The 24328-nt window shown below is 43.3% G+C and overlaps 3 protein-coding genes across 12 annotated transcripts in view; 1 reads left to right on the top strand and 2 right to left on the bottom strand.

Annotated features, from left to right (window-relative positions):
- Positions 1 to 6483: 6483 nt before the first annotated feature.
- On the bottom strand, positions 6484 to 12265 carry slc2a9l1 (solute carrier family 2 member 9, like 1). 2 transcript variants are annotated; one of them, XM_020055595.2, is made up of 12 exons: positions 12184 to 12265; positions 11772 to 11867; positions 11316 to 11476; positions 10470 to 10594; positions 9620 to 9749; positions 9345 to 9388; positions 8775 to 8962; positions 8190 to 8300; positions 7554 to 7655; positions 7278 to 7353; positions 7008 to 7135; positions 6484 to 6787 (listed from the first exon to the last, which is right to left on the bottom strand). In XM_020055595.2, exons 1-12 carry the CDS (start codon positions 12205 to 12207, stop codon positions 6602 to 6604), a joined length of 1371 nt encoding a protein of 456 aa, XP_019911154.1. In that variant the 5' UTR covers positions 12208 to 12265; the 3' UTR covers positions 6484 to 6601. The 2 variants fall into 2 exon arrangements, with proteins under 2 accessions (XP_019911154.1, XP_010880033.1); XM_010881731.3 differs by having other exon boundaries at positions 9345 to 9493.
- A 243-nt stretch (positions 12266 to 12508) lies between these two features.
- Positions 12509 to 15638, top strand: psmd6 (proteasome 26S subunit, non-ATPase 6). Its single transcript, XM_010881732.4, has 8 exons — positions 12509 to 12802; positions 13203 to 13408; positions 13642 to 13787; positions 13972 to 14191; positions 14682 to 14790; positions 14919 to 15087; positions 15252 to 15329; positions 15412 to 15638. The coding sequence occupies exons 1-8, from the start codon at positions 12658 to 12660 to the stop codon at positions 15506 to 15508; spliced, it is 1170 nt and encodes a 389-aa protein (XP_010880034.1). The 5' UTR covers positions 12509 to 12657; the 3' UTR covers positions 15509 to 15638.
- A 95-nt stretch (positions 15639 to 15733) lies between these two features.
- LOC105017276 (ataxin-7) overlaps positions 15734 to 24328 on the bottom strand; it is a 40236-nt gene continuing 31641 nt past the window's right edge. For all 9 annotated transcript variants that reach the window (XM_020055593.2, XM_020055592.2, XM_013138321.3 and 6 more), the window contains 7 exons: positions 23769 to 24046; positions 23580 to 23662; positions 23190 to 23458; positions 22910 to 23105; positions 22642 to 22763; positions 18746 to 19820; positions 15734 to 18586 (listed from right to left, as the gene is read on the bottom strand). In XM_020055593.2, coding sequence (XP_019911152.2) covers positions 18569 to 18586; positions 18746 to 19820; positions 22642 to 22763; positions 22910 to 23105; positions 23190 to 23458; positions 23580 to 23662; positions 23769 to 24046 — 2041 coding nt within the window. In that variant the 3' untranslated portion in view covers positions 15734 to 18568. The remainder of the gene's footprint in view (positions 18587 to 18745; positions 19821 to 22641; positions 22764 to 22909; positions 23106 to 23189; positions 23459 to 23579; positions 23663 to 23768; positions 24047 to 24328) is intronic.

A 24328-nucleotide genomic window follows, 5' to 3' on the forward strand; every position in this document is an offset into this window, starting at 1 on the left:
TACGGAGGACACTGTACAAGCCTTTCTTAGTGGTCATAACATTTGTTATTTGTTTTACTGCCATGGTCCAAGTCATATTTACACAGGACATTCTTAAGGGAATGTGGTTTGAACGCTTGTTTATCATAACGTGTTTGTATCGGGCTTGTGCAAAGAATGGTACTAAGTCCAATAATCTAACATGATGATGCATTCCAATTCGAGAATCTATTGTCGTTCAATTTGCATTTTAATTGTAGAATAAAATTGATTAGCATCACATTTCATATGATCTACTGCTGTTAGTGAAATTAAGCTTGGCACATTAGATCTGTGACAAAGACTCATTATTATGCCACTGCTAACAAAGGTGCCGATGTCTTGTCTATCTTTACTCCTGACCAAACAGAATGTGAGTCAGTTAACCAATGATCCTTGTATTCCATTGGCCCGTCTAGTCACGGAATGCAGGTAATAGCTGTAACACAGTTGGAGTGGGAGGCAGATAGCCCAACGGATGTATAAATCTGAAGCATCGGGTCATCATTTCCACTCCCCATGGTGAGAGGAAGCCCAGTGGTTGGGCAGTGGAAGCCATTCGTGCCAGATGGAACTATACAAAAATACAATATGTTATTGACAAGAAGATTTTTCTGTTTTGCCTTTTGCCAAAGTTAAAACTGCCATTGATTAGGAGTGCAGGGCAAATGTAGTCATTACCAGCGCACTTCAGTGTTACCTAAAGTAAGCACGCTAGAACACACCAACAGGGTCTCTGTAGCTACCTGCTGTTACGCACCTCCTTTTCCATGGTTAGGGTAACCCTTACCCACTCAGCTTCACAAGCCCTCTGGAAACAACAGCTTATGGGCTAGTTGGTTTAATTATAAACGTCTTTAGCTGACAAGCATGTTCCTTTATCATTTATGACCGAGCAACCCTACCATGATATCCAGTGACACGCAAACCGCAGTTCTGTTCTAAGAACACTAACAGTTGGTTTACATTAGGGTACGCATTCACATGGGTGGCAGTCAGATTGACAGAGAGAAGAAACATCTCTAATGTATGTAGAAATTACAAAATGTGTCCTCAAAACATATCATTTTTTATTTTATAATTCACCATAAACATGACATTGATAATATTTCAGAATGTGGACAGGGAAAAAAAGGTAGTCTCTGGATTGTTATTAGAACGTGCCTTTTTCTACGTTGCCAAGATACCGAATGCCTGACAGAACAGATGTCATTTGTTCCCTACTTGAAGAAACAAATGAAGGTCTAGTGTTGTTTTGGAAGTCTCTAACAGCCATAATTACCGGTCCTTAAGAGCAAAACTGCACCAAATTACAGCTCTGCTCAGAGGGGACTGAAATAGCCTGATTCAATTATTTACAACTGAAGAATGCCGGTGTTATCGCACAGTGCACACGCGCGCGCACACACAAATATACACACAAAGTATGGATACACACACGGGCCCAGGCTGGTGAATGGAAGACGCGTGACAGGAATGGCTGAGGCTATTCTGGCTGTCTCCCCCTCATCATGTGGGTCCAATTACCCTGGTAAGAAAGCACCCTAAACACACTGCCCAACGATAAACCTAGTCACACCTGCGCTTTGATATTGGCTGACGCTGAGATTGATGGATCAATACGGGATGAAATTACAATTTTGTAAGGTAAGAAGGGATAAAATAATTGGATTGAACTGGAATTTGTCACGCTCCAGATGTAGATGATATTGACACAAAGAGGGTTGCTGACTTTCACGTCCACTGACTAACGCCGGATGTTTCTGGATAATTGGCCCGTATTACCCATAATCCCAACTCGGAGGTTTGAGGGCTGTTTTTCTAAATGTTTACCCCTATTGGATAGGATCAAATGTTAGATTTTGGGTTTTCAAAACGGAAACATTTTATTCTCATGTATTAAGTATAATTGACGCGTAACATCAGTAAATCCTATAGTTGCTAAGAGAAAATCAACATTTTGGTAATTGCCCATCATGTGTTGACATTAACTGGTTAACAAGTATGTTGAATTGCTCCTCACCCTGTCCTCTTCTGCTCAGGTACTGAAACAGAAATCTCATTCCAATTTCTTTTAGGTTACACCCCGCCTATCCTGTGTTTTCAAAAGGAGGCTGGAGCGGATGCAGGGGGTGAGGATAGGAGAGGGGATTTGTTTGAGAAAACCCCAAGGCCTTGGACCTTAACCCCAACTGTTAACCTACGTTTAGCTCCAACCCAGGTCTCATCCTCAACCCTTGACCTTTGCTCCATTCACAGCCTTGTTACTCTGAATTTAATCATGAATGTAACATGTAGAAATGAGTCTATTAGGTTGGACAATAACAAAAGGGATTATCAGGCTTTCTGCAGGGCCGGATTACCAGAGACCTTCCCCGGGGGTCCAACACCTCCAGGGTTATCTTAGCTTAATGACAAAATGTGATGCATAGCATTATATCACCCCAGCCCACACGCACACACATGATGCCGTAGTCCTTCCCTGCCAGCAAGTCATGTGTAATATTGTCTTAATTGACTATATTCTTGGAAACGGGAGGTCCTATCCACATGTGATGGAGAGGTCTGACAGGATTTTGCATAATCTGCTGCACAGTTACACAATCTATGGTCATTGTTCTAATCTACACTGCATACATAATTAAATAAGTAATAGAGATACTATCTAATATACAACTGATACAAATTTCCCAACACGCAAACCACGCAATTGCTTGGGGCCCCATAGGGAGTGAGGGCCCCTTGCTGCCTGGTAGCAGGCATTACAGGGAGAATTACGTTAAAACAAAACATTTTTTGCCATAAAATGTTTTAAAATCTATTAAATCTATTACAATTATTTATTTTACATACTTTTGGTTTTTCACATTTTCATATAATAGACCACACAAACACCCTGCCCGCACATCACATAGTCTTTTAATCAAACACACTTAATGACACTTGAACTACGGTAAATAGCTAACTGCTTGTACAGCCAACTTCAGTCACAAAAAACTACCAAAATAAAACTAATCTATCCCAGTGGAGCTCAGCTCTCAGCAGGAGAGTTTGTATAAGCTCACCTGTTTCTTCTAAAGTAGTGCTTTGAATAGGAATCAGTTTATCACCACCAGTTCTAATTGCAGTAGCAGCGCGATTAGCACAGACCTACTCGCTAATGCTACAGTGGCTAGCTATGAGATTGCACATGCCACAGAACTTTGATTGGCTGAAATATCTATATATGCCAGGTTGGTAAGTAAAACTGACCTTCACTTGGACGACCCAGCACTTTGGCCAGACAAGCTTACCGACCATGATAAATGTCAGCATGACAAAAGGGATCCAGTTCAAATTAAGGCTTAGGACTTACTACAAAATGATGATTAAGTCCCACGTCATTTTGCTGGACAAAATTACCAAACAAAAATGAAAGCTTGAGAAAAAATACCTTGAAACTGGTTTGTTTATTCAATTGTTTTTGCTGCAAGCTCTTTGAAAGAGGGACAACATATGTACATATGCACATACGCAGGTCACATTTCTTCTACCGCAGGAAAATATATTAGAGTTTCAGTATCAGCCTGCGTTTGCTTTTGACTTTACCTGTCACTGTTGCTTCGGGGGAGAGGAGTTTCTCCTCATTGAGTCTTATTAAAACGTACTTGCATCAACCATGTCCCAGGAAAGACTGAATGGCTTCGCAATGATCTTTATTGAGCAGAGGGTCCGTAGATCCTTGAATATAGAGGACATAATCAACGTTTTTGCCGAGGCCAAAGCCAGGATGATCAGATTCTTATTGCAGCCAGAACTACTAGAGGTATGAAAACTGTCTCACTCTCCTATTTTAAGACAAGAGAATCCTTTTGCTCAAGGGAACTGATAATACTAGCTACATGTCACCCATATAATGACAGGATTGTGGCACACAATGTGTGTATGGTAACACAAATTGTCATGATAAACGTGGGGCCCATAAATCAAGCTTTGATTGGAGCCACAAAATATGCAAACACGCCCCTGTGTATATGTCATTAATAAAGGTTGTCTGTATTTCTATCAGTCCTGTCAGACACCTGTGGTCTCACCGCAGTTTGTTTCCGCTGTGGTGAGAGGAAAATCTGGCGTTGTGTGGAAATTGAAAACAATAGAGGCAGCAGTTTGCAGGCAGAACTGTGGTGACCCTCTTTATAACTCATCATCAGTTGTTTTAGAATCCTAGTTAAAACTGCCAGCAGAATTCCACTTCATAATGTGTTGTTTCGCTGTAACTATGTCAGCTTGGGGTTGGCTAGTAATCCACAGGTCAGATGACAGGAGACATCTCATGCTAATGGAGACCAGCCCACCATGCACCTTTATCAGTGGGTGCCAGAGGGCTCCGTCTGGTTCAGGATGTTACGTCCCCAGGCCCTGGCTGTGACTCATTAACGGGCCCAGGCCACAGAGGAGGTCCCATCTGTGTGCCACCTGAACTAAATTCCCACAACTACATCACGTTATTCTCAATCTCTCACACACCCCCCCACCCCATCTGAGGGCTATAGATGTAAATGAGGCAGAGAGTGTCTGTGATGTTCTTTTTCCAGGACATACATTTCTCTAATATATCACCAAAGTGATTCATACAGGGTGGATGTTATGTGGTTTGTTCCCATTCCATGCTGCTGTCTTTGCAAGAAGCAAACAAATACCAAATGTGGCAGTGTACATTAAATATTTCATTCTAGGGAGCACCATGATTTAAAATGATTTGTTTGGAATATTGTTCTTGACTCCCAACTCAACATTGACTCCCAACTCTTCTCCCCTTCCCAAACCTGCAACAACCAACCATCAAGATCATCCAAACCATCAAGATCTAACAACCATCCTCACAAACTATTAAGTTCCATCAACCATTACCCTGAACCATCAAGATCCAACAACCATCCTCACAAACAATCAAGATACACCAACCATTACCCTGAACCATCAAGATCCAACAACCATCCTCACAAACAATCAAGATACACCAACCATTACCCTGAACCATCAAGATCCAACAACCATCCTCACAAACTATTAAGATACACCAACCATTACCCTGAACCATCAAGATCCAACAACCATCCTCACAAACTACTAAGATACACCAACCATTACCCTGAACCATCAAGATCCAACAACCATTTCATATTTTGTAACTTTTTATGAGGTAGGAGAACACATTGTAAGGAATCTTAGACTATTCCCTCAAGCAGAATCTTTCCAGATTTCCAGACGATGAACCATTTCTTTCTGGGGTTTAGATGTGAGCTTGGTTTTATTGTCTTGCTGGAAGTTTCAGGCTCCTTGCAGAGGCCACCAGGCTTTCAGAGCATATATTTGTTTGTTTCCCTTAATGAAGGATTTTTCCCCAACAACCTTTCTGGCAACCAAATAGACTACTGGTTGTGATGTGCCATTCCTTAAGATTGAGGGGTACTTGTAATGCAGATTTAACTGGCTCATCTTTATCAAAAGTGCCAATCATGTTTAAGGCGAATGTATATAAAGAAAACATCAGTCAATCAACCTATTTTTCCCAGAGGATAGTAGTATGTTAATTTGAATATATTACAGTGTCACAGCATGGTCCCGTATTCATGTATTTGGAGAAAACTCTGCTGTCAAGCCTTGATCAAGATGTTTTTTACAAAGCAGATGAACTCTGCCATCTGTTGAGAACATGATGTCACTACAGCACTGAAATAATAAACAAGTAGGTTCCATTGCTCACACTTAAATATGACGTTCATATAAGATCAATCTATTGTTTTTGACATCTTAGTTTCCAACATAGACAGTTTAGTTTAAACATGGCATGTGTCCATAATATTTGCATGTGAGTCACCTTTTTTTACAAACAGGCAGTGACCAGACCGGCGGGTTTGTGCAGAGAAGTGATTAGGCGTCACTCTCGTAGCCCTAATGAATTCTCTAGTTAATCCCCCCAGATATAACGCACGACAGCAGGACACCGATACACAATCTCAACCCAGCCAAGATAATGTCAATCACTCCCTGTCCTTGAGCGGGAGCTGGGTACCCAGTGTGTTTAGCTGCTAATGAAGACCCTTTGCGTGGCAGCAGCTGGCAGCCAGTGATAAGGGGGAGAGAGGAAGCCCCTCAAAGAGCCAGCAGCTCCCAGCAGCATGATGGAAAAGCCAGTCCTCAAAGACCCAGCCACATCATTATGGTAGCCAGTCCTCAAAGACCCACCTAAGAGGCAGAGGGAGTCCCCACATGCTCCATGGGCATCAGATAAGTCCTACAGGGTTCTTACTAACTAGTCCTTAGGAAGTTAGATGTGGGGAACATGTTATGTGGTGTATGAGACATATTGCAAGAAAGAAAGATAGGGTTTCTGTCCTTAGAACGTCATCAGACCACCTTTGTTATAGGACTTTATAAATAAACAAATTACTGTTTAAAGGGCATAATTGAATAAACGATGGTAAACAGCATTTTATTATATTCAAATGGTCCATATAAGTCACTCAGATACAGAACACGTTTTGTATTGAATATGATATACTATGGCTGTGAATTATCGCTGTTCATTTGCTTTCAACCGTTATAACCTTGTTTCCATGGTCTTGTCATTTGAAAGGCGTTTTCCACACAGAGTGATGTTTTTAAACTCCTCAGAGATCTCCAGGAGGGTTTTCCCTTTGGTCTCAGGTAGGTAGAAGAAGACATAGAGTGACGCCAGCAGACACATGCAGGCGAACAGCACAAAGTTGAAGGACCTGAGCAGTTCCTTTGGAACAGAGACAAGGCAGTCAGGCGAGTTCCCATAGTTACAATAACCAGGGAAAAATCTCGGGCAGTTCGGTGGGAAACTGTATTAAAATAGTCCTGGCTATAGGAACCTATATTACATTTCACATTATGTCTAAATTAGAGCTTAATTTATATACAATACATTAAATACACATGCATATTGATGTAGGCATATTGATAATGGTTTATAAACTTACAATAACAAAGGGGAAGACTAGTCCCAAAACAGCAAAGCCAGACCAGCGCAGGATGCCAGTGAAGACAAACGCAGCAGGCCGGTAGGATTGAGTAAACACCTCATGTGTTAGCGACGGCAAAACCCCCGCTAGGACGACAACAGGCACAAGTGAAGGAAGCAAAACAATCACTCACTGAAGATGAAAGTTATGCTAATATTTTCAGCTAATCTGCCTATATCTTCTTTTATGACTAATCCATACTGTGCTTTGATAATATACAGTACATACCTGGTCCTCCTCCATAAAATATGACAAAGAGGAATATCAACCCAACAGTGCTGTATGGAATCCAGAAGCTGTAATCCTAGAACAATATTTGATGCTTTACAATACTACCACCACTGTTTGCTACAGAGGTAATAACTAAGGGAATGACGGAAGCATCTTGTGACGACAGAGCGGACAGCACTACCCACAACCTCAGCCACAAAAGATAACTTAGGTACTCATTTTCTGTCTCTGCATTTGAGACAGTGTAGGAGGGTTGAAAGGTCAAGGGCTCACCTTCAGGTTGAGAGTGATGGTGATTAATATCATGATAGCAGACATGGCCCCAAAGCCCCCCCACAGTAGAGTTCTCCTCCCCACAGTCTCGATCAGTAGGCCCTGGGGGTAAGTGCACACAACCAAACTTATCCAGAACCTTCCCCATCCATCACTCCCACCCTACACCCAGGGGACAGCTGAGCCAGACGAGCGCACACATGACTTATTGTTTAGGCGCTTAGCAGTGGCATTCACATCTTAATGACAAACATGTTTCACCTGTAGCAGAGCACACATTCCTGCACTGAGAGTGCTTCATATGCTATAGTCACTCTCCTGCTGTTCACTGAGTGCTTTTGCTTATTAGTCCTTATCACCGCTGCCAAATAACCACCTAACCAGTGACTGTCAACTAAAAATGGAATACATTTAAAACACAGATAGCATTGACACTCAAATTAACTTTTTAGCATAATTGAATTATCTGAAAACTATTTGTTTTAAATTACTTTTTTTTTTAAAGCAAAGTTAAAAGTCTAAAAGATTTGCGATGCAAGATTGGGTTTTGACTAATAAAACATTGTTTGGTTTTTGTCCCGATGCAAAACCAGCTGACAAACACAGGTCCAGCCCATCTTCGCTTGTAGAACTCACACAGGTGATGGAGGTGAGGACCTCAGACACTCCAACACCCAGAGTCATGAGGCGGATCTTGTCCAGAGGGATGCCTGCCTCCTTGAAGATGTCAAAGGAAAACACATTGATCTGAGGGCAGAGGGAGGAGGAGGGCTTGTGGGTAGGATGTACAGCAGGTATGGTAGGTACTGGGACCTCCAGGCCACATCTGGCCCACTAGTCAAATCAGTGCAGGCCGTGAGGAATTTTGAATATTTTTTTTCCAGGATTATTTTTGAGATTCACACAAAACAAAATCCAGGCCACACTTGAATGTCTAAAAATACATAGAACGCATGTAGAAATAAATAACTGCCTTTTTCAGATATACAAATAAAAAGGATAACGCATCAGACCTCATTCCAATGTTTAAATCCTAAACAGTGCCAGCTCACAACATTTGGGGGCCCTAAGCAAAATTTTATTTTGAGCCCCCTCCCCTATTGGTTGTGGCCCTCTAGCAGCCAGGGGCCCTAAGTGGCCCCTTTTGTCTCTCATGTCTAGAACCGGCACTGATCCTAAGTTAGTCCACTCCTGGTGTATGGAGTAACAGTCTGTACTTACTGCAGTGATGCCACAGAACTGGATGCAGCTGTACACCATCACCATGGTGACCAGCTGCCATCGGACACGGGTGTCTCTCAGCAGTTCTAGTAGACTCTTGGAGGTCTCACCCTTTATGGCAGCCTGCTCCAGGAGCATATCCTGCATCTCTAGCTGGTACTCCCCTTTTCCCCACAGACTCTGCAGGGCTTGGACAACACACACAGAACACAGGGCCATATACGGTTTCTGAATGAGATACAACCACAGTCAGGTGGGCAATGTCTCCATAGCTGTTTTGTCTTTGCACATAGAGGGCACGTTGCAATATATAAGCTGTATATGATTTTGGACATAATAATGTCTACATTTGTCCAGACAGTACTTTATCTTGATTATTCTCATTGAGGACAAAGCATTTTATTTTATTTGCTTTTAAAAACATGTACACATACCTCAAACGATTTACCTCAAGACGTGTTTCCACAGTCCTCATTGAAGGCAAGGGTATAGGGGCAAGACATAATGTGGAATGGGCACTCAATGCAGTACAGTGACTCTCCTAAGTGACACAGAGGAAACACCACCTACCTTTCCGACATGCCTCTGCATTGTCTTTTTCTATAAGAGAGTATCTTGGGGCCTCAGGGAAGAAAGGCAGCGTTAGCAACTGAACCACAGAGAAACATGTTGAGACACACAGCAGAATGTTCCAGCTATTTTCATGGCCAAGAACCTCCCTAAGACAGTTGAGACAAAGAATCAAGTAGAGCATATTCAGCGCATACACTTTGGCACTCACTGATAACCACATGTGATACGTGATGCTTATTTCGCTCACTGAAATGTTGAAACGAGCATTGTACCTTAGTCCAAAAAACTGTCCTGATAGTTTACCGATGGAGATGAAGGTTGCTGATGTTAATGTTACCATGCCCCTTATCTTTTTGGGGGAACACTCCCCCAGGTATATTGCATGGACACAGCCTCCTAAACCTGAGGTTCACAACAAAGAGTCAAACAATAACATTGCTTTTGTCAATATGAACCATTATAAATGATTCAGCAGTTACATCCTCAATGAAGACAGGTGAGCAGGAACCAGTGGCAGCCATACCTGCCCTAGCTATAAATTCCCATACAAACTTCACACATGTGGTGGTACGCTGTGAATTTTGAGCGGACCCTTTTATCTCTCCACACGTTCCTCTTGGCATCACTCTGGTATATGCTAACATTTACGCCAAAATAATTTTCTAGACCTGTGGTGACTCTTTTAGGTCATTCTTAGCACCTGGCATAGTAGTTTGCACCTTGTCATTTTGTCTTAGCATTTCTGCTGGTGATGTCTGTTTGCAATTGGTGAGTTCACCAATAACTTCCTTCTTTTTAGTAATGTTCTAAACAGTTGTTTTTAGTAATTACATAGATTTGGTTCTGTTTTTGATTGATGTTTTCCGATTTTTTGTTGACTTTCATTGACATCTCTTTGGCTCTCATGTTGATAGAAACAAAAAGCAACCCCCAAAGGTAAACTCCAAATGCAAACTCAATGCCTACAATCAAGACTAACCATTGTCATATTTATTATGACAGCATAAATGATGTGAGAACACACCTGACAAACCAAAACTTGTAAATCCAAATGTACCAATATTATTGGTGTCTTTGAGTACTAAATGTTTCATTATAGATCAATATATCACATACACCTACCTGCAGAGAATCCAAAAAGAAATCGAGCCATTAGGATCATCTCAAAGGATTGTGCCGTCCTACTTGTAAACATCAAAACAGCAGCAACAATACTGATCACGTTGTTCCCTATCATGGCTCTCTTTCTAGAGGAGGAAGAATGAAAAACTTAATTGAAAAAGTATCTTGAAGATGCATTCTGGGACCTTTGCAAGTATCACATTTCTTTAAAACCGCCATTTTGGTCTGGATCTTTAAATGTTGTTTAAATGTATGGGCACATATTAATACAACACAATCTTCAGAGGAACCATTTTGCCTGTCTTCATACCAAAAACCATATTTATACATTTTGCTGAATTTTCTTTTAAAAAATCACATCATCAGAAAGTGAAAAATAAAAAATAAAAGCTTTTCAAACACAAGGAGCTCTGCTATGGGGAACAATAAAATATCCCCACACGCCATCTAGAAACTCATTGCAAGTTTAGAAAATAACTGTTATAATTTATTTCAATTTTACCCTGTCACCGAGACTTTCTTCTCAATTTTTAACAGAGATTATAGACATACAGTGAGGGAAAAAAATATTTGATCCCCTGCTGATTTTGTACATTTGCCCACTGAAAAAGAAATGATCAGTCTATAATTTTAATGGTAAGTTTATTTGAACAGTGAGAGACAGAATAACAACAAAACAATCCAGAATAAAAAGTACTTATTTCACTCATTAAAATGCATATCAGTTATTCTGTCACTCACTGTTCAAATAAACCTTCCATTACTGTATCTATAACAATGGAGATAATGAAAATGCTGAAGTGTCAGAGTTCACAAAATTGATTTAAAAAGAACTGTGCAACTCACCTGCCAAACCTCCCAGCAATGCACCTGACACTCATTGATCCCAGGAGACCACCTAAAGCGTACAAAGACACTATAGCTGACCAGATAAGTTTGACTGTTTTTTCCGATGGAGTTTCCTGAAATCGCCCAATCCAACTGCTATTGACAAAGCTCTGGATATACTGAAAGTAGACAAACATGGTGATGAAAGCAGACAAATTAGCAGTAGGCTACTATGTCTCTTGAGCCTGGTCAAGTAGGCAAGGTGCTCATTCCATCTTAAGTGAATAGAGCTAACTTGTGGGAGATGAAATGTACAAGGAAATTTGAATGAAAACTACATTTGTCAGTTACATTTACAAGTCATTTACCAGACGCTCTTCCAGAGAAAAGTACAACAATGACTGCATAGATTTTTAGACTTAATTTTTTACATTGTTTACATGAAGGATTAGGTTTTGTGTGGATGACTCTTACTGAAGAAGGGGAACTGGTGACCGTGATATGGAACCCATTTTGAAAACATCCACCAATTCCCAAAATTATAATGAAGACTAGAGCATTCCCATGCGTCTGGAATGGAGAACATAAGTAAAAATTTTACAATCAATGTTATAGGCCTATGCACGTTTCATGTAATTTCATTGATGCTATCTATTTTCAATCAATATGTGTTTGAGGAAGGCAAAGTCAGCCATCCAACAACCTCCCTTCAACATTGCCTGTTCAGCTGAGTCATGGTCCTCAATGTTTTATATTATACTTTTCTACTGTCATTGTATTTGCCTCACAAACATTAAATATAGCTATACATATGTTGTTTGTAATAAAAAGCACATTTTGATACATTTATTTGGAATACATTCTGAAATGAAAAAGTATATCCTACCAGTTGCCTCAGCAAAGTCTCCATTCTGTCTATCTTGTCCAGACAGTTTCTCTGTTAAGTATTTTTAGGAATATGATTAATTATTTACATTTCAGATGTTGCTCACCTTTCAACCCGAAAGAAACAGTATTCATCGCTGCAAGTGCTGTAGAAACGTATGAAAGCCTGGAAATTATTTGTAAACAAGTTACAATAAATTTGAGTAATAATGTTGTTACAGTATTCTTTATCTTAATAATTTAGATCATTTGAGCGTTCAGCGGACATTACCTTTTGAGCCAGGCGAGGGCAGCACATTGTTTACCTGTCACATCCGGCGTTCTCTTCTGAACTCGTTGGCGCCGTAGCGGAAGCAGACCAACCAGCGTTTTCCGTAGTCATCGTTAGCTGGCTAGCTTGATATACCTCTCTGTTTTGTTGGTCCAATCTAAATTTGTTTTTGCCGGTAATAATTTTCAGTATATATTAGCCAAAATGCCGTTGGAAAATCTGGAAGAAGAGGGTCTGCCTAAAAACCCCGATCTGAGGATAGCACAGCTGAAATTTTTGCTCACGATGGATGGTCACCGACAAGACGCTAAAGTGAAAACCGAGCTCATGGACTCTATCAAAGAAAACAGTGAGTATTGGCTTTTTTGCTAGCTAGCCATTCTGTACTCACAAGCTATTTCATATTAGGTTAGCGAGTCAAGCTAGATCGCATAATCTGGCCAAACAAGTCCTGAAATGGCTGGCTAACGTGTAATTATGTTCGAAAGTACGAGCTAAGAAGGGTGCTGACTGTGTTGCTAGCCAACTCAGTAACTTGGATAGCTATTGTAGCGACCTACAGCAAACTGCCATTTAAAGTTAATAGTTAGCCACCTACGTTACTTAATACAAGGTATTAACGTTAGACTCATACGTCGATGCTGTAACATTACTACTTACATAGGTCGTTGTGTTATAACGTCGATCTGTAACGATTGATAGTATGTTAGCCACTACTGCACAGCTAATTTCGGAATTGTTTGTTTCAGATATGGCACCTTATTACGAGAGCCTTTGTAAAGACCTGAAGTGGCAGCTGGACACAGACCTGCTGAATAAGATGAAGAAGGCCAATGAGGACGAGCTGAAACGCTTGGATGACGTCCTGGAAGATGCAGAGAAAAACCTCGGGGAGAGTGAAATCAGAGATGCAATGATGGCTAGAGCTGAATATCTCATCAGAATTGGGAACAAGGTGCTTTTGCATTCATACGTTACTGCATTCAAATCAAAGGCCAACAAGTCAGAAACAATGTCAGGTTAAAGCTAGAATCACTCTTTTAAAATGTATACACTATCAAAACTATACATGGAAACACCTAGAATATTCCCAGGGCAACCCTCTATCCAACTTAGACATGTATCTTCATAAATTCAACCAGATAAGCCAACAAACTCACATCTTTTTCTTGCCGTGTAATTCCACAGGAGGAAGCATTGACTGCCTTCAGAAAGACCTACGATAAGACTGTGGCACTGGGACATCGACTAGATATTGTGTTCTACCTGCTAAGGATTGGACTGTTCTACATGGATAGTGACCTCATTACACGCAACACTGAGAAAGCCAAAAGGTGACTAAAATAATTTCTCTCCGCATGCCTTCATTACTGTTAATTATGTCAGTATGGGTAAACACTGCTTTGCCATTTTTGTAGCTTCAACATTTTGCCTGCCATATTGTTGTTGACTCATATTTACTTGTAGTGATTGTTTTGTTTAAAAGCATAGTTTCATTGCCCTTGTCTGTCTGTGCAGCCTTATTGAAGAAGGGGGGGATTGGGACCGGAGGAACCGTCTCAAAGTGTACCAGGGCCTGTACTGTGTGGCAATCCGGGACTTCAAACAGGCTGCCGAGCTATTCCTGGACACCGTTTCCACCTTCACCTCCTACGAGCTCATGGACTATAAGACCTTCGTCACATACACAGTCTACGTCTGCATGATTGCTCTGAAGAGGCCTGACCTCAGGGAAAAGGTTGGTAGCAGGCTGGGACAAGCATTCCAGAGCCGTAGTGTTTTGTTATGAACAGGACCTCCATGTGACTACACCTGGATCACTACTGTCCTCTGGGCTTTCAGTACAGTCCTCATCTGGTGAACATGCTTCTGATAATTAGCTGATTGAGGTTAGTTACACAGGAACAGGGTTGAGACGCCATAGTCTAGCCATATGTTTTGTTTTTATTTCTTTTATGCACTTCGACATCTACAAATACCCAGGTACTAAACTAAAGCCTGGTGATGCGGAGTACTGAATGTTTTCTATTCTACCTAGTGGTTAATTGCATGTAGCTGGTGTCCCAGGTCTGAATCAACCCCAGATTACAGGGCTATAATGAAATCCATAGTTTGGGTCCCAAGGCATGGAGTTGAATCCTCTACCAGGTTTTGGTATGTGAAGCCATGTTTCATACAATTTGTTGTGCCTAACTCGTGTTGACTGATGTTGTTCTCCCTCTTCCCAGGTGATAAAGGGAGCAGAGATCCTGGAGGTGCTGCATAGTCTTCCTGCAGTCCGCCAGTACCTATTCTCCCTCTACGAGTGTCGCTACTCTGTCTTCTTCCAGTCACTGGGTGAGAAACATAACTTGCCCTTCCCAGCATCTAACCTTTCAAAAAGTGAATCGGAAGAGCATAATGTCTGCAGGCAGTCAGCACCTTTAACGTCTACTCATTCCTTCATTTGAAATGTTTCTCTACAGCCACAGTGGAGCAGGACATGAAGAAGGACTGGCTGTTCGCACCTCACTACCGTTACTATGTGAGGGAGATGCGTATCCATGCCTACAGCCAGCTTCTGGAGTCCTACCGCTCTCTCACCCTTGGCTACATGGCTGAGGCCTTTGGAGTCAGTACAGAGTTCATCGACCAGTGAGTCTCACTCTTCCCACACCCACAATGCTCACATTTCTCAGAGTCAGACTTCAGTCTGCACTGTAAAAATGGCATTACCATTTAGAGGACAATGATTGGTTCCGTTGATGAAACTAATACAGAAGTTTAATCTGACACCTTAGTTTTCCCTTCTTTCACAGGGAACTCTCCCGATTCATTGCTGCTGGTCGTCTCCATTGCAAAATCGACAAAGTCAATGAGATTGTGGAAACCAACAGGTATGAATCCAATTTTGACAAATGTAAGACATCGTTTTGGTGTTACATGGCAGAGGTTAATTTCAGATCTTCTTTCCTCTAGACCTGACAGTAAGAATTGGCAGTACCAGGAGACCATCAAGAAAGGGGACCTGCTGCTTAACCGAGTCCAGAAGCTGTCCAGAGTTATCAATATGTAAAATGATGGCAATGTTACTATTGTCCTTTGGGAGGGAGATCTGGGGTTTTTCTGTTTGTACCAGTCTCCAAACCAATAGTTTGTCTGAAGTAACCCTTATATTGTGTACATAATAAAATTCTTTTCGGTGACTTCCGTTTTCTTTTGATACAGAGATGGACAAAAGTATCAAACTTTTTTAGAGAACCGTTTCAGTAAAGAAGCCAAGACTGTATTTTTCCGTATAAATAGCTGTATAAATTATTTTTATTTACAGAAACCTGTTACAAAACAAATAGACTATACAATCTTTTCTTTAAATATGAAGTAAATCTAAACTACCATGTTTGTTCATGAATTACATAGCAGCCAATAAACAAAAGTTCAGCGAATCAAATTATTCTGAATGTATACAAAAAAAAATAATCACCTATACACGCTCTTACATAGGAGTTACGTACTGTGGCTCTATTCCTCCCACAAGCTGTGTTCTGTCTCGCTTTCACATTCCGAGTCTGTGGTACTTGATTGAAACATTTGCAAAATATCCATCATACGGAAAACAAGGTCAGCATTGTCAATGGAGGTTGAAGGTAAACAAAAACACATCACTTAGCCTGTTACAAACGATTCATAACCTACCAGGGCGTTTCAGCACTCTGGGCTGCACCAATGTCTGACGTCTTGCCTATCTGGAAAACTTTGATAAAAAAAAAAAAAAAAAGCTAACACTAAGTGTTTCATACCAGCTTGGTGACAAGCTTTCTGATTTTTACCACATTTAGGATTCATAGGCAGATTTTAAAAGCTCCTTAAACACTTTGAACATTCAAGTAACGTTAAACTATAACGATAAAAATCTGTCCTCAAACAGTCAGTGTGAAACTAATTCAGGCACTTTCTTATTTCAGCATTTCTAAAAGCTGCAAACTAAGAATCTGCTTAAACTGCTGTGCTTCAAATTATGTTTGGCAACAATGACGCAAGCAGTTCCAGTTTGAAGTGTTCATCTTCCTTGCTTTAATGATTGCTTAAGTCCCTAGAGCCTTAAAGGAAAGTGTTTCAATTATGAAATGTTAGGTCTTCGTCTACAATGTAAATGATTTAATCCATGGAAATCGATTCGACAACAGGCACAGCTTTCAACCTGCGGGGCATTTCAGAATCACAGGCTATTTGGGTCACATAAAATGATTTTTTTTTTGTTGATTCAGAGGCAACTTGAAAATAGTAAAAAGCCCAAGTGAGACCTTGGAGAGTTAAAAACAAAACGTTTTCTGTCACACAAGCACATGCTACAGTGGAAACACTTCACCTTTTAAAGAATCCCAGTACATGATTCATGAGATGCTTCAACCTCTAGTTACAGGTGTATTGCATTATAGACTTGGCAGTGAACCACTTCAAATAAGTTAAGTTCTTAAACTTATTTAATTTACTAAATAAATAATAATGATCTCAACTGTACCAAAACATTGTGTATAAGAAAATGCCTGTGCAAAAATACATATTTCAATATGTACAATTCGTTAGCAAAATATGTATTCTGAAATAGGGATACTTCGATATTTGTTCAATACATACAAGAAAAAGCGAAAGTAAGATACAAAACACTCGGCTCCTCGGCTACGCTCGCTGCCTGACATCAGTGGAGTTTACGAAATGTACATGAGTTACAAAAAAGTAGTGACATACTCTGAAGACATCTCCAAGAATCTCACGCCCGGAAAAAGAACCTCAAATTCTGTCCAAGGGGCATGGTCTTATCGCAGAGAGCCAGACGGGGAAGTATTGCCAGGTTAAAGACTCCATGCTTGACAAAGGACAAACCAGTGTTATCAGTCATGACAAACCCCCCCTTGCCAACAAAAACTAGTAGCTACAACAGGAGCTGGTGTCATGGTCCCCCGGACATCCTGAGGACGTCCCCCGTTTGCTGTACTCTACTCACAAACAATAACACTGTATTGTGACATTACGGAAGGTACCGGAAAGGAAACACTAATAGCCATAGCTGGGGTAGTGTTTTGCGACAAGGGTGGGAGAAAGATGATTGCCTTTGGCTAGCTTTTGGGGGCAAATAAGCATGACTTAAATGTCCTAGGCAAGTAGTGGGTTTCTGTTTTAGTGCTGTTCACAGTAAGGGCTAGGTCTACTGTGGTTGTTCATTTGTAGGATGAGAAGATTGTAGGAATTAACACTTGTCCTCAAGGCAAGTAATCCCTGGTTCAAGCCATTCAATCATGTTGTCATTTCAGGCATCCTTGTTCACATATGCATGCACGCACAAGTGACTCCCCCCACCTCCTTCACCACACAGACGTTCGTAGTCAAGTCGTCGACAAAACCGAAACAGAAAAAAGTAACACTTGCATAATTGTTTGGGTCATGTATGAAACTCAGAGAAGTGACTGCTTCTCATGTCAATCCTGGCTACTGTACATAACCTGACGTCACAACGATTCAAACAAACAGAATGTAGTGAAAGGATAAAAAGAAACACAAAGAGATTGGATTTTGATTGAAGTTTGCAAATGACAGTTTTCCTCTTCCTGCCCTGTCTGTACAAGGCTTGGGAGTTCAGGCGTCGAGGTGTACGTTTGAATTTCCAGTAGTCCGTCAGAATCGGACGTCAGTCGTGCACGCAGAATAGTTGGAAACCAAGGGGTTAGGGATTGCTGCTCACGCCCAGTGGTTCTGTGTCATGAAGGTGGGCGGGGCCAGTGTCGTTGTGCCGGCCCTTCTCCCTCCCTCTGTATGCGTTGTAACATGAAGTCCAAGGGGCTCGGCTGCTTCTCTCCGCAGGGACACCCATCTCAACACAAGGCTAACAGACGAGGAACCCCCCCCCAGTCAGGCGCCACTCTGACCCACCTCCACACGGCACCCCCTACATGGCTTTGGGAGGAACAGTTGTATGACAGACAACAATGTCACTGGGCTGTCCGGATGGTCTCCACCCTGAGGATCATGCGAAGCTGAGAGAAACGCATTAGAAGGCTGCATGCAGTCCGGAGCAGAACACAGGTCGCCCCCTATTCATCCACCTCTCGGTTCCAAACAGAGAACCCGGCCACCGCTGTCAGGGGCGGGCCTTTGGCTGAGGGATAGAGAGAAGGGGGGGGGGGGGGGGGGGGGGAGTAGGAAATTAGATGTTCAGTTGTTGGTGATTTTTTAAAATTGATGTTCTATCTAAAGTGTACATGTGGTCACATGCAGTGTGTCTGGATGACTGTGACAGCGTGAGGCTTCCACCCACCTGATGGATAAGGGAGTTGCTGGGGAGTCCCGGGGCTCCTGGGACAGTGCGTCCATGTTTGCCGTGAATGTTGTTGATGGCTGGGGACTTGGCCACTTTGGGCCTGCCCAGCACCGCCCCCCCTCCGCCCAAACCTCCGCCCCCACTGTTGATGGAGCAGGCGGCGGGGGAACTCTTGCGCTTCTTCCCCTCCAGCCGGCCGTCAGGGTGGCCGTGGCCGAAGCTGACGTGGTGCTCCGAGGCCTGGTGGACGAAGGGCCCCAGGGACAGGGTGGAGTCACTGCTGTTCATCACCACGCTCATCCGCTTGATGGACTCGGCCGGGCTTCCCGAGGGGGGGCCTCTGACCACGGGGCCCGACACCCCCGCTGGCCCCGAGGGCTCGGCCTTCAGACTGAGCGAGTTGGTCCTGGCGTTGGGGCCACAGTTAAGGCCCAGACTGTGGACACCGCTGTTAGATGATGAGGAGGAGGAAGGGACCAGCGAGGAGGCGTGGTGGTACGTGCTCCCTGAGCTGCCACTGTTCACCGAGCAGTTCTTTTTGAAGGAGGAGGAGGAGGTGGTGGTGTTGGACTCTGAGAAGTAGGCTGTGGGGTGGGACACCGTCAGCAGGGAGCTGTTCTTCCTCTTCTTCCCGGAGCTGAGGCAGCCGCCGCCCCCGCTGGCCGGGGGGGTCACGGGAGCCGTGGAGGACGACGACGACTCCCGCGGCCGGAACGACTTGCCGCTGGATCTGGACTTGAGCGGCCGCGCCGAGGCCAGGGAGGGGACGGAGGAGTGGGCTGAAGGCATCTGGGGCGACGAAGACACTTGTCTGGCCTGGGCTGCGCTGTAGGCCGGGGGGTCGGCAACGCCCTCGCTGGAGGCACGGGCGTTTAAGGTGGTCCCGTACGAGAGCACAGACCTGCTGTCGTACGACTGGCTGTAGGGAGGCGGGGGGGGCGCCGTCATGGGGCTGAGGAAGCCTGAGGCAGGGCCACTTCCATGGGACGAGGACAGAGAGGTTGTGCTTGTCCTGTGGGCCGGCGCAGAGGAAGAAGAGGACGACGAGTTCTCCAAGGCCGAAGGGATTTTCCTGTAACACAAACAGACCAGCATGAGCAACAATAGCACAGACGCCCTTGAGGCCAATGTTAGAAAAGTCTTAACAAATAGCATGCAAATTATGTCTGTTTCCATAGGATTTCAGAGCGTTTGACAGCTCTGCAGAAAGTTATAGATGCAGATCATTTACTGGAACTCGTTTGCTTCTAAATTTCAGTAGGCTATGCATTTCAGTCGCTTACATCAACTCTGATCAACCAAAGGAAAAAACACTCAAGCGTGTGGAAAATGTCCACCATTTCTATTTTACTGCAATTTAATTTTACTGCAATTTAATCAAATGCCAAACTATGCGTTTTACCCCAATATTAGGGCAAAATGCCCCTCTGTATGGGGTAAAATGCTCTCTGGGATTTATTTTTGTTACCCCAATTAAGATTTATTCCATATTTAGGTGTACAAATCATTCTACCAATGTAATCTATACCACTGAAAAGAATTCAATCTTAATAGAAGTGAGTTAACAAACCAATTCCAATATCCAAAGGCAAGAAGCTATGTATAATATTTTTTCAAATTTCTAATACATTTTGACAACCATTTTTAAATGTTTTGTTAACCGTGCCAAAGTATTAATTTTCAAAACATTAAATCAATAATATTGATATCAGTGCCAATTGAAAGGAATATTATATTAGATGTAAATATATGCTCAGTAAACTACAGTTAGGTCTGGGAAATATTTGGACACTGACACAGTTTTCATAATTTTGGCTATGTACGCCACCACAATGGATTTGAAATGAAACAACCAAGATGCAATTGAAGTACATAGTTTCAGCTTTAATTCAAGGGGTTGAACCAAAATATTGTATGAAACATTTAGGAATTGCAACCATTTCAATACACAGTCCCCTTATTTCAGGCGCTCAAATGTAATTGGACAAATTACCACAATCATAAATACAATTTTCATTGTGTCGAAAATCCTTTGCAGGCTATGACTGCTTGAAGTCTGGAAACACATGGACATCACCAAATGCTGGGTTTCCTCCTTTGTGATGCTTTGCTAGGCCTTTACTGCAGCTTGTATTCAGTTGTTTGTTCGTGGGTCTTTCTGCCTTCAGCAAGTGAAATGCATGCTCAATCAGCTTGAGATCAGGTGATTGACTAGGCCACTGCAGAACATTCCACTTTTCCTTAAAAACTCCTGAATTGCTTTCTCAGTATGTTTTGGGTCATTGTCCATCGGTAAAGTGAAGCGTTGTCCAATCAACGTTGCTGAATTTGGCTGAATCTGAGCAGACAATATATCCTTATACATTTCATAATTCATCCGGCTGCTTCCGTCTTCTGTCACATCAATAAACCCTAGTGACCCTGTGCCATTGTGATGGCCCATGCCATCACACTGCCCCCACCAAGTTTTACAGATGATGTGGTATGCTTCAGATCATGAGCTGTTACAAGCCTTCTCCATACTTTTTTCTTCCCATCAATCTGGTACATGTTGATCTTAGTTTCATATGTCCAAAGAATGTGATTCCAGAACAGGGCCTGCTTTTTTAGAGGTTTTTTGGCAAAGTCTAATATGGCCTTTCTATTTTTGAGGCTTAGGAATGGTGAACATCTGTATTTGCTCATGTCAAGTCTTCTCTTTATGTTAGACTTGGATAATGATATGCCTACCTCCTGGAGAGTGTTCTTCACTTGGCTGGATGTTGTGAAGTTTTTTTTTCTTTACTATGGAAAAGATCCTATGATTATCCACCACTGTTGTCTTCCATGGACGTCCAGGCCGTTTTGCGTTGCAGAGCTGACCAGCGTGTACTTTTCTTTTCAGAGTGTACCAAACTATAGATTTGGCCACTCCTAATGCTATCGCTGATGTTCTCTCTCATTTTTGCAGCCTATGGATGACCTATTTCACATGCACTGAGAGCTCCTTTGACTGCATGTTGTGGGTTCTCAGCAACAGCTTCGAAATGCGAATGCCACACCTGGAATCAACTTAATTTAAGAAATAATGAAGAAATAGCCCACATTAAACAGCTTTTTAGTCAATTGTCCAATTACTTTTGGTCCCTTGAAAAAGAGGGGGCTACATTTTAAAGAGCTGTACATCCTAAACACTTCCTCCAATTTGGATGTGAATATCCTCAAATTAAAGATGAGTCTGCACCTTAAGCCCAATATCTAACTGTAACTTCAATACATTGTTAGACAAAATGTGTGTCAGTGTCCAATTATTTCCAGACCTTACTGTAGCTATTAAACAAAACCTACTTATATTAGGCTCTATCTTGAACTTCTGTTATATTTCAGCATATTTTTGTTATAATTTTGTAATATTGTAGAAATATATTCTCAGGGGTAAAATAGTTTTCTGCGGTCTTGCTGGCCTCAGTTGCACAATCGCTTGTGTTTTTGTTTTTATAAACAATCCCAGGGATGTCTGCTTCGCCTCCAACATTTCAAAGTCTTATGCTGGAGTTGCTGCTGGAGTGTGCAGCTTTTGAATCTCGCGCCATGCTTAGTCACATGACCAAACACTCAGTAATGTCTTAAGACTGGAGACTGTTTTCTTGGCAATGGCTCATATAGGTCACAAAATATTAGGCTATGTAATATGCTATTCATCTATTTATTTATTCACTCATTTGACATATTTCCTACTGGACATTTTGGCCTTTTATATTTTCATCTGCCAGACAACTCCACCTGATACCGGCATTTGCCGGCTAACGTAAACCCAGTCCCTCGCCCCTCCAACACCACAACCTCAGTGAGGTTTCAACAGCTGAGTAAACTGACACAATGCGACCTGGCATGACGGACCGACATGGACTTACCTCCACAGCCGAGTATTGACATGCTTGTCCATCATGGCGGTTAGAGCACATCGCAATCGATCCCAGCGCCGGTCAAACGAGTAGCAGCTCCTCCCAAACAGACGACTTCCGAAGGTGCAGTACTGAGTAGCAGGAAGGACACCGTTAACACACACAAACAGGTTGAGGACGGATGTCATGTGGCATCCGACTACGCTGTGTCACTGGGACTGGATTAGAGGGGCGTCGTATACAGTAAGTTAGTTATGAGGTGAGCGTGCGGACTTACAGCTGCCGGCCGGGGATGGTAACCTGAATAGTGACAGTCCAGTCTGTCCGTGCCCTCCTCCCTCTCCTCGTTCTCCCCCTCGTCACTGGACAGGCGGGAGCCCCCGTCGGGGGCAGGCGTGGAGCGGGGTGGCTCGTGGGATGACGAGGGATCCCCCGGGGTACCCCCACCTCCGTGAGAGATACTGCTGTTGAGTCTGAGGGCAGAGGAAACCCAGTGACAGGGGGAGCCTTACGGCACGCCGGCCCGGCTGGACGCGGAGGACCCGAGATGAACTCACCTTGGAAGACCAGGATGGGGAGGGTTGGGCGGGCCGAGCGCCAAAGGCTTGGTGGCGTCGGCTCCATTGCTGTGAGCGACCGGGTGTGGGGTGTCGTGGTGCGGGGCGAGCCGGGACGGGGAAGGGTGGGGCTCCCTGAGAGAGGGGGTCTGTTGGGACAGGGGGTGCTGCAGCTCCCGTTCCCGGGCTTTGCTCTTGTGGTCGGCCAGCAGTGCGTCGAAGCGCTTCCTCCGGCCCAGCACTGCTCTCCTCTGGCTTAAGGAATGTGTCTGAAGGAGAAGACCCAAGGGTTAGGTCAGAGGTCAGCTGCTCTCTGGCACGTGGAGGCTACCTAAAGTCATAGGAGCTGTGACACGGAATATTTCCCATCCATATACACAGGACTCATACCTTGCATGTTAGAGATCGTGTGCATGGCTTCCGTGCTGTCATATCCACGACCCCACAGTGGATATCTGGATTAAACTCCCGTTCTGATGGAAGACAAAGATAACAGGACAAAGGCATCAGAGGAATGTCAGTCAGAGGCATTAAATCGATACGTCATTATTTGCCTGAGTGAGGATGATCCTCTCTGACCTGACAGCCTCTTGTATAGGTGTCGTCTGCTACTGTTGTCCTGCTTCTTCTCCAGGGCAGAGAGGGACAGGTGGCTCCTGCCATTAGGGATCTGGCCGGGGGCCAGCAGGGGAGCCTTTGGTATGGAGGGACAGTTAAGGCCTGGCTTCAGAGGGGACGAGGAGCTCACAGTGCTGCTGGAGGAGGAGGAGGACAGGGGAGCCGAGGGCGCCTGCACCAGCTTGGCCGACGAATCCACCTTCAGATGCATTTTCTCCACTTTGACCGCGGGGGTCAGGCTGGAAGGGACGGATGGACAGGGAGAGGGATGGACAGGGAGAGGGATTGACAGGGAGAGGGATTGACAGGGAGAGGGATGGTAAAGCACGTTCATTGAAATAATGAAATAATGCAGATAAACGAAACAGATGTAGGTATTGTGGGAATTGAGTCCAAACCCTCAGACAGAGAGCAAAATGTGCATTCTATTCTTTCACCTCCCCAAGCCGACCACCACAGGCTAGGTTTGAGCCTTGGCAGCGCCGCTAGCTAACGGGTAGCCAGGTAGCCTCCCGGGAATG

This window comes from Esox lucius, chromosome 17 (genome assembly GCF_011004845.1).
Source record: "Esox lucius isolate fEsoLuc1 chromosome 17, fEsoLuc1.pri, whole genome shotgun sequence".
Taxonomy (NCBI): domain Eukaryota; kingdom Metazoa; phylum Chordata; class Actinopteri; order Esociformes; family Esocidae; genus Esox; species Esox lucius.

Coding starts and splice junctions, on each gene's coding strand:
- slc2a9l1 (XM_010881731.3), bottom strand. CDS start 12,207: ATGGAGACTTTGCTGAGGCAACTG. Junction 8,963..9,344: donor TGCAGAGGCATGTCGGAAAG/GTAGGTGGTGTT, acceptor GTGTTGTCCAAG/CCCTGCAGAGTCTGTGGGGA. Junction 7,136..7,277: donor ATTTTATGGAGGAGGACCAG/GTATGTACTGTA, acceptor TTGTCGTCCTAG/CGGGGGTTTTGCCGTCGCTA.
- psmd6 (XM_010881732.4), top strand. CDS start 12,658: ATGCCGTTGGAAAATCTGGAAGAAGAGGGTCTGCCTAAAAACCCCGAT. Junction 15,088..15,251: donor AGTACAGAGTTCATCGACCA/GTGAGTCTCACT, acceptor CTTCTTTCACAG/GGAACTCTCCCGATTCATTG. Junction 15,330..15,411: donor GAGATTGTGGAAACCAACAG/GTATGAATCCAA, acceptor TCTTTCCTCTAG/ACCTGACAGTAAGAATTGGC.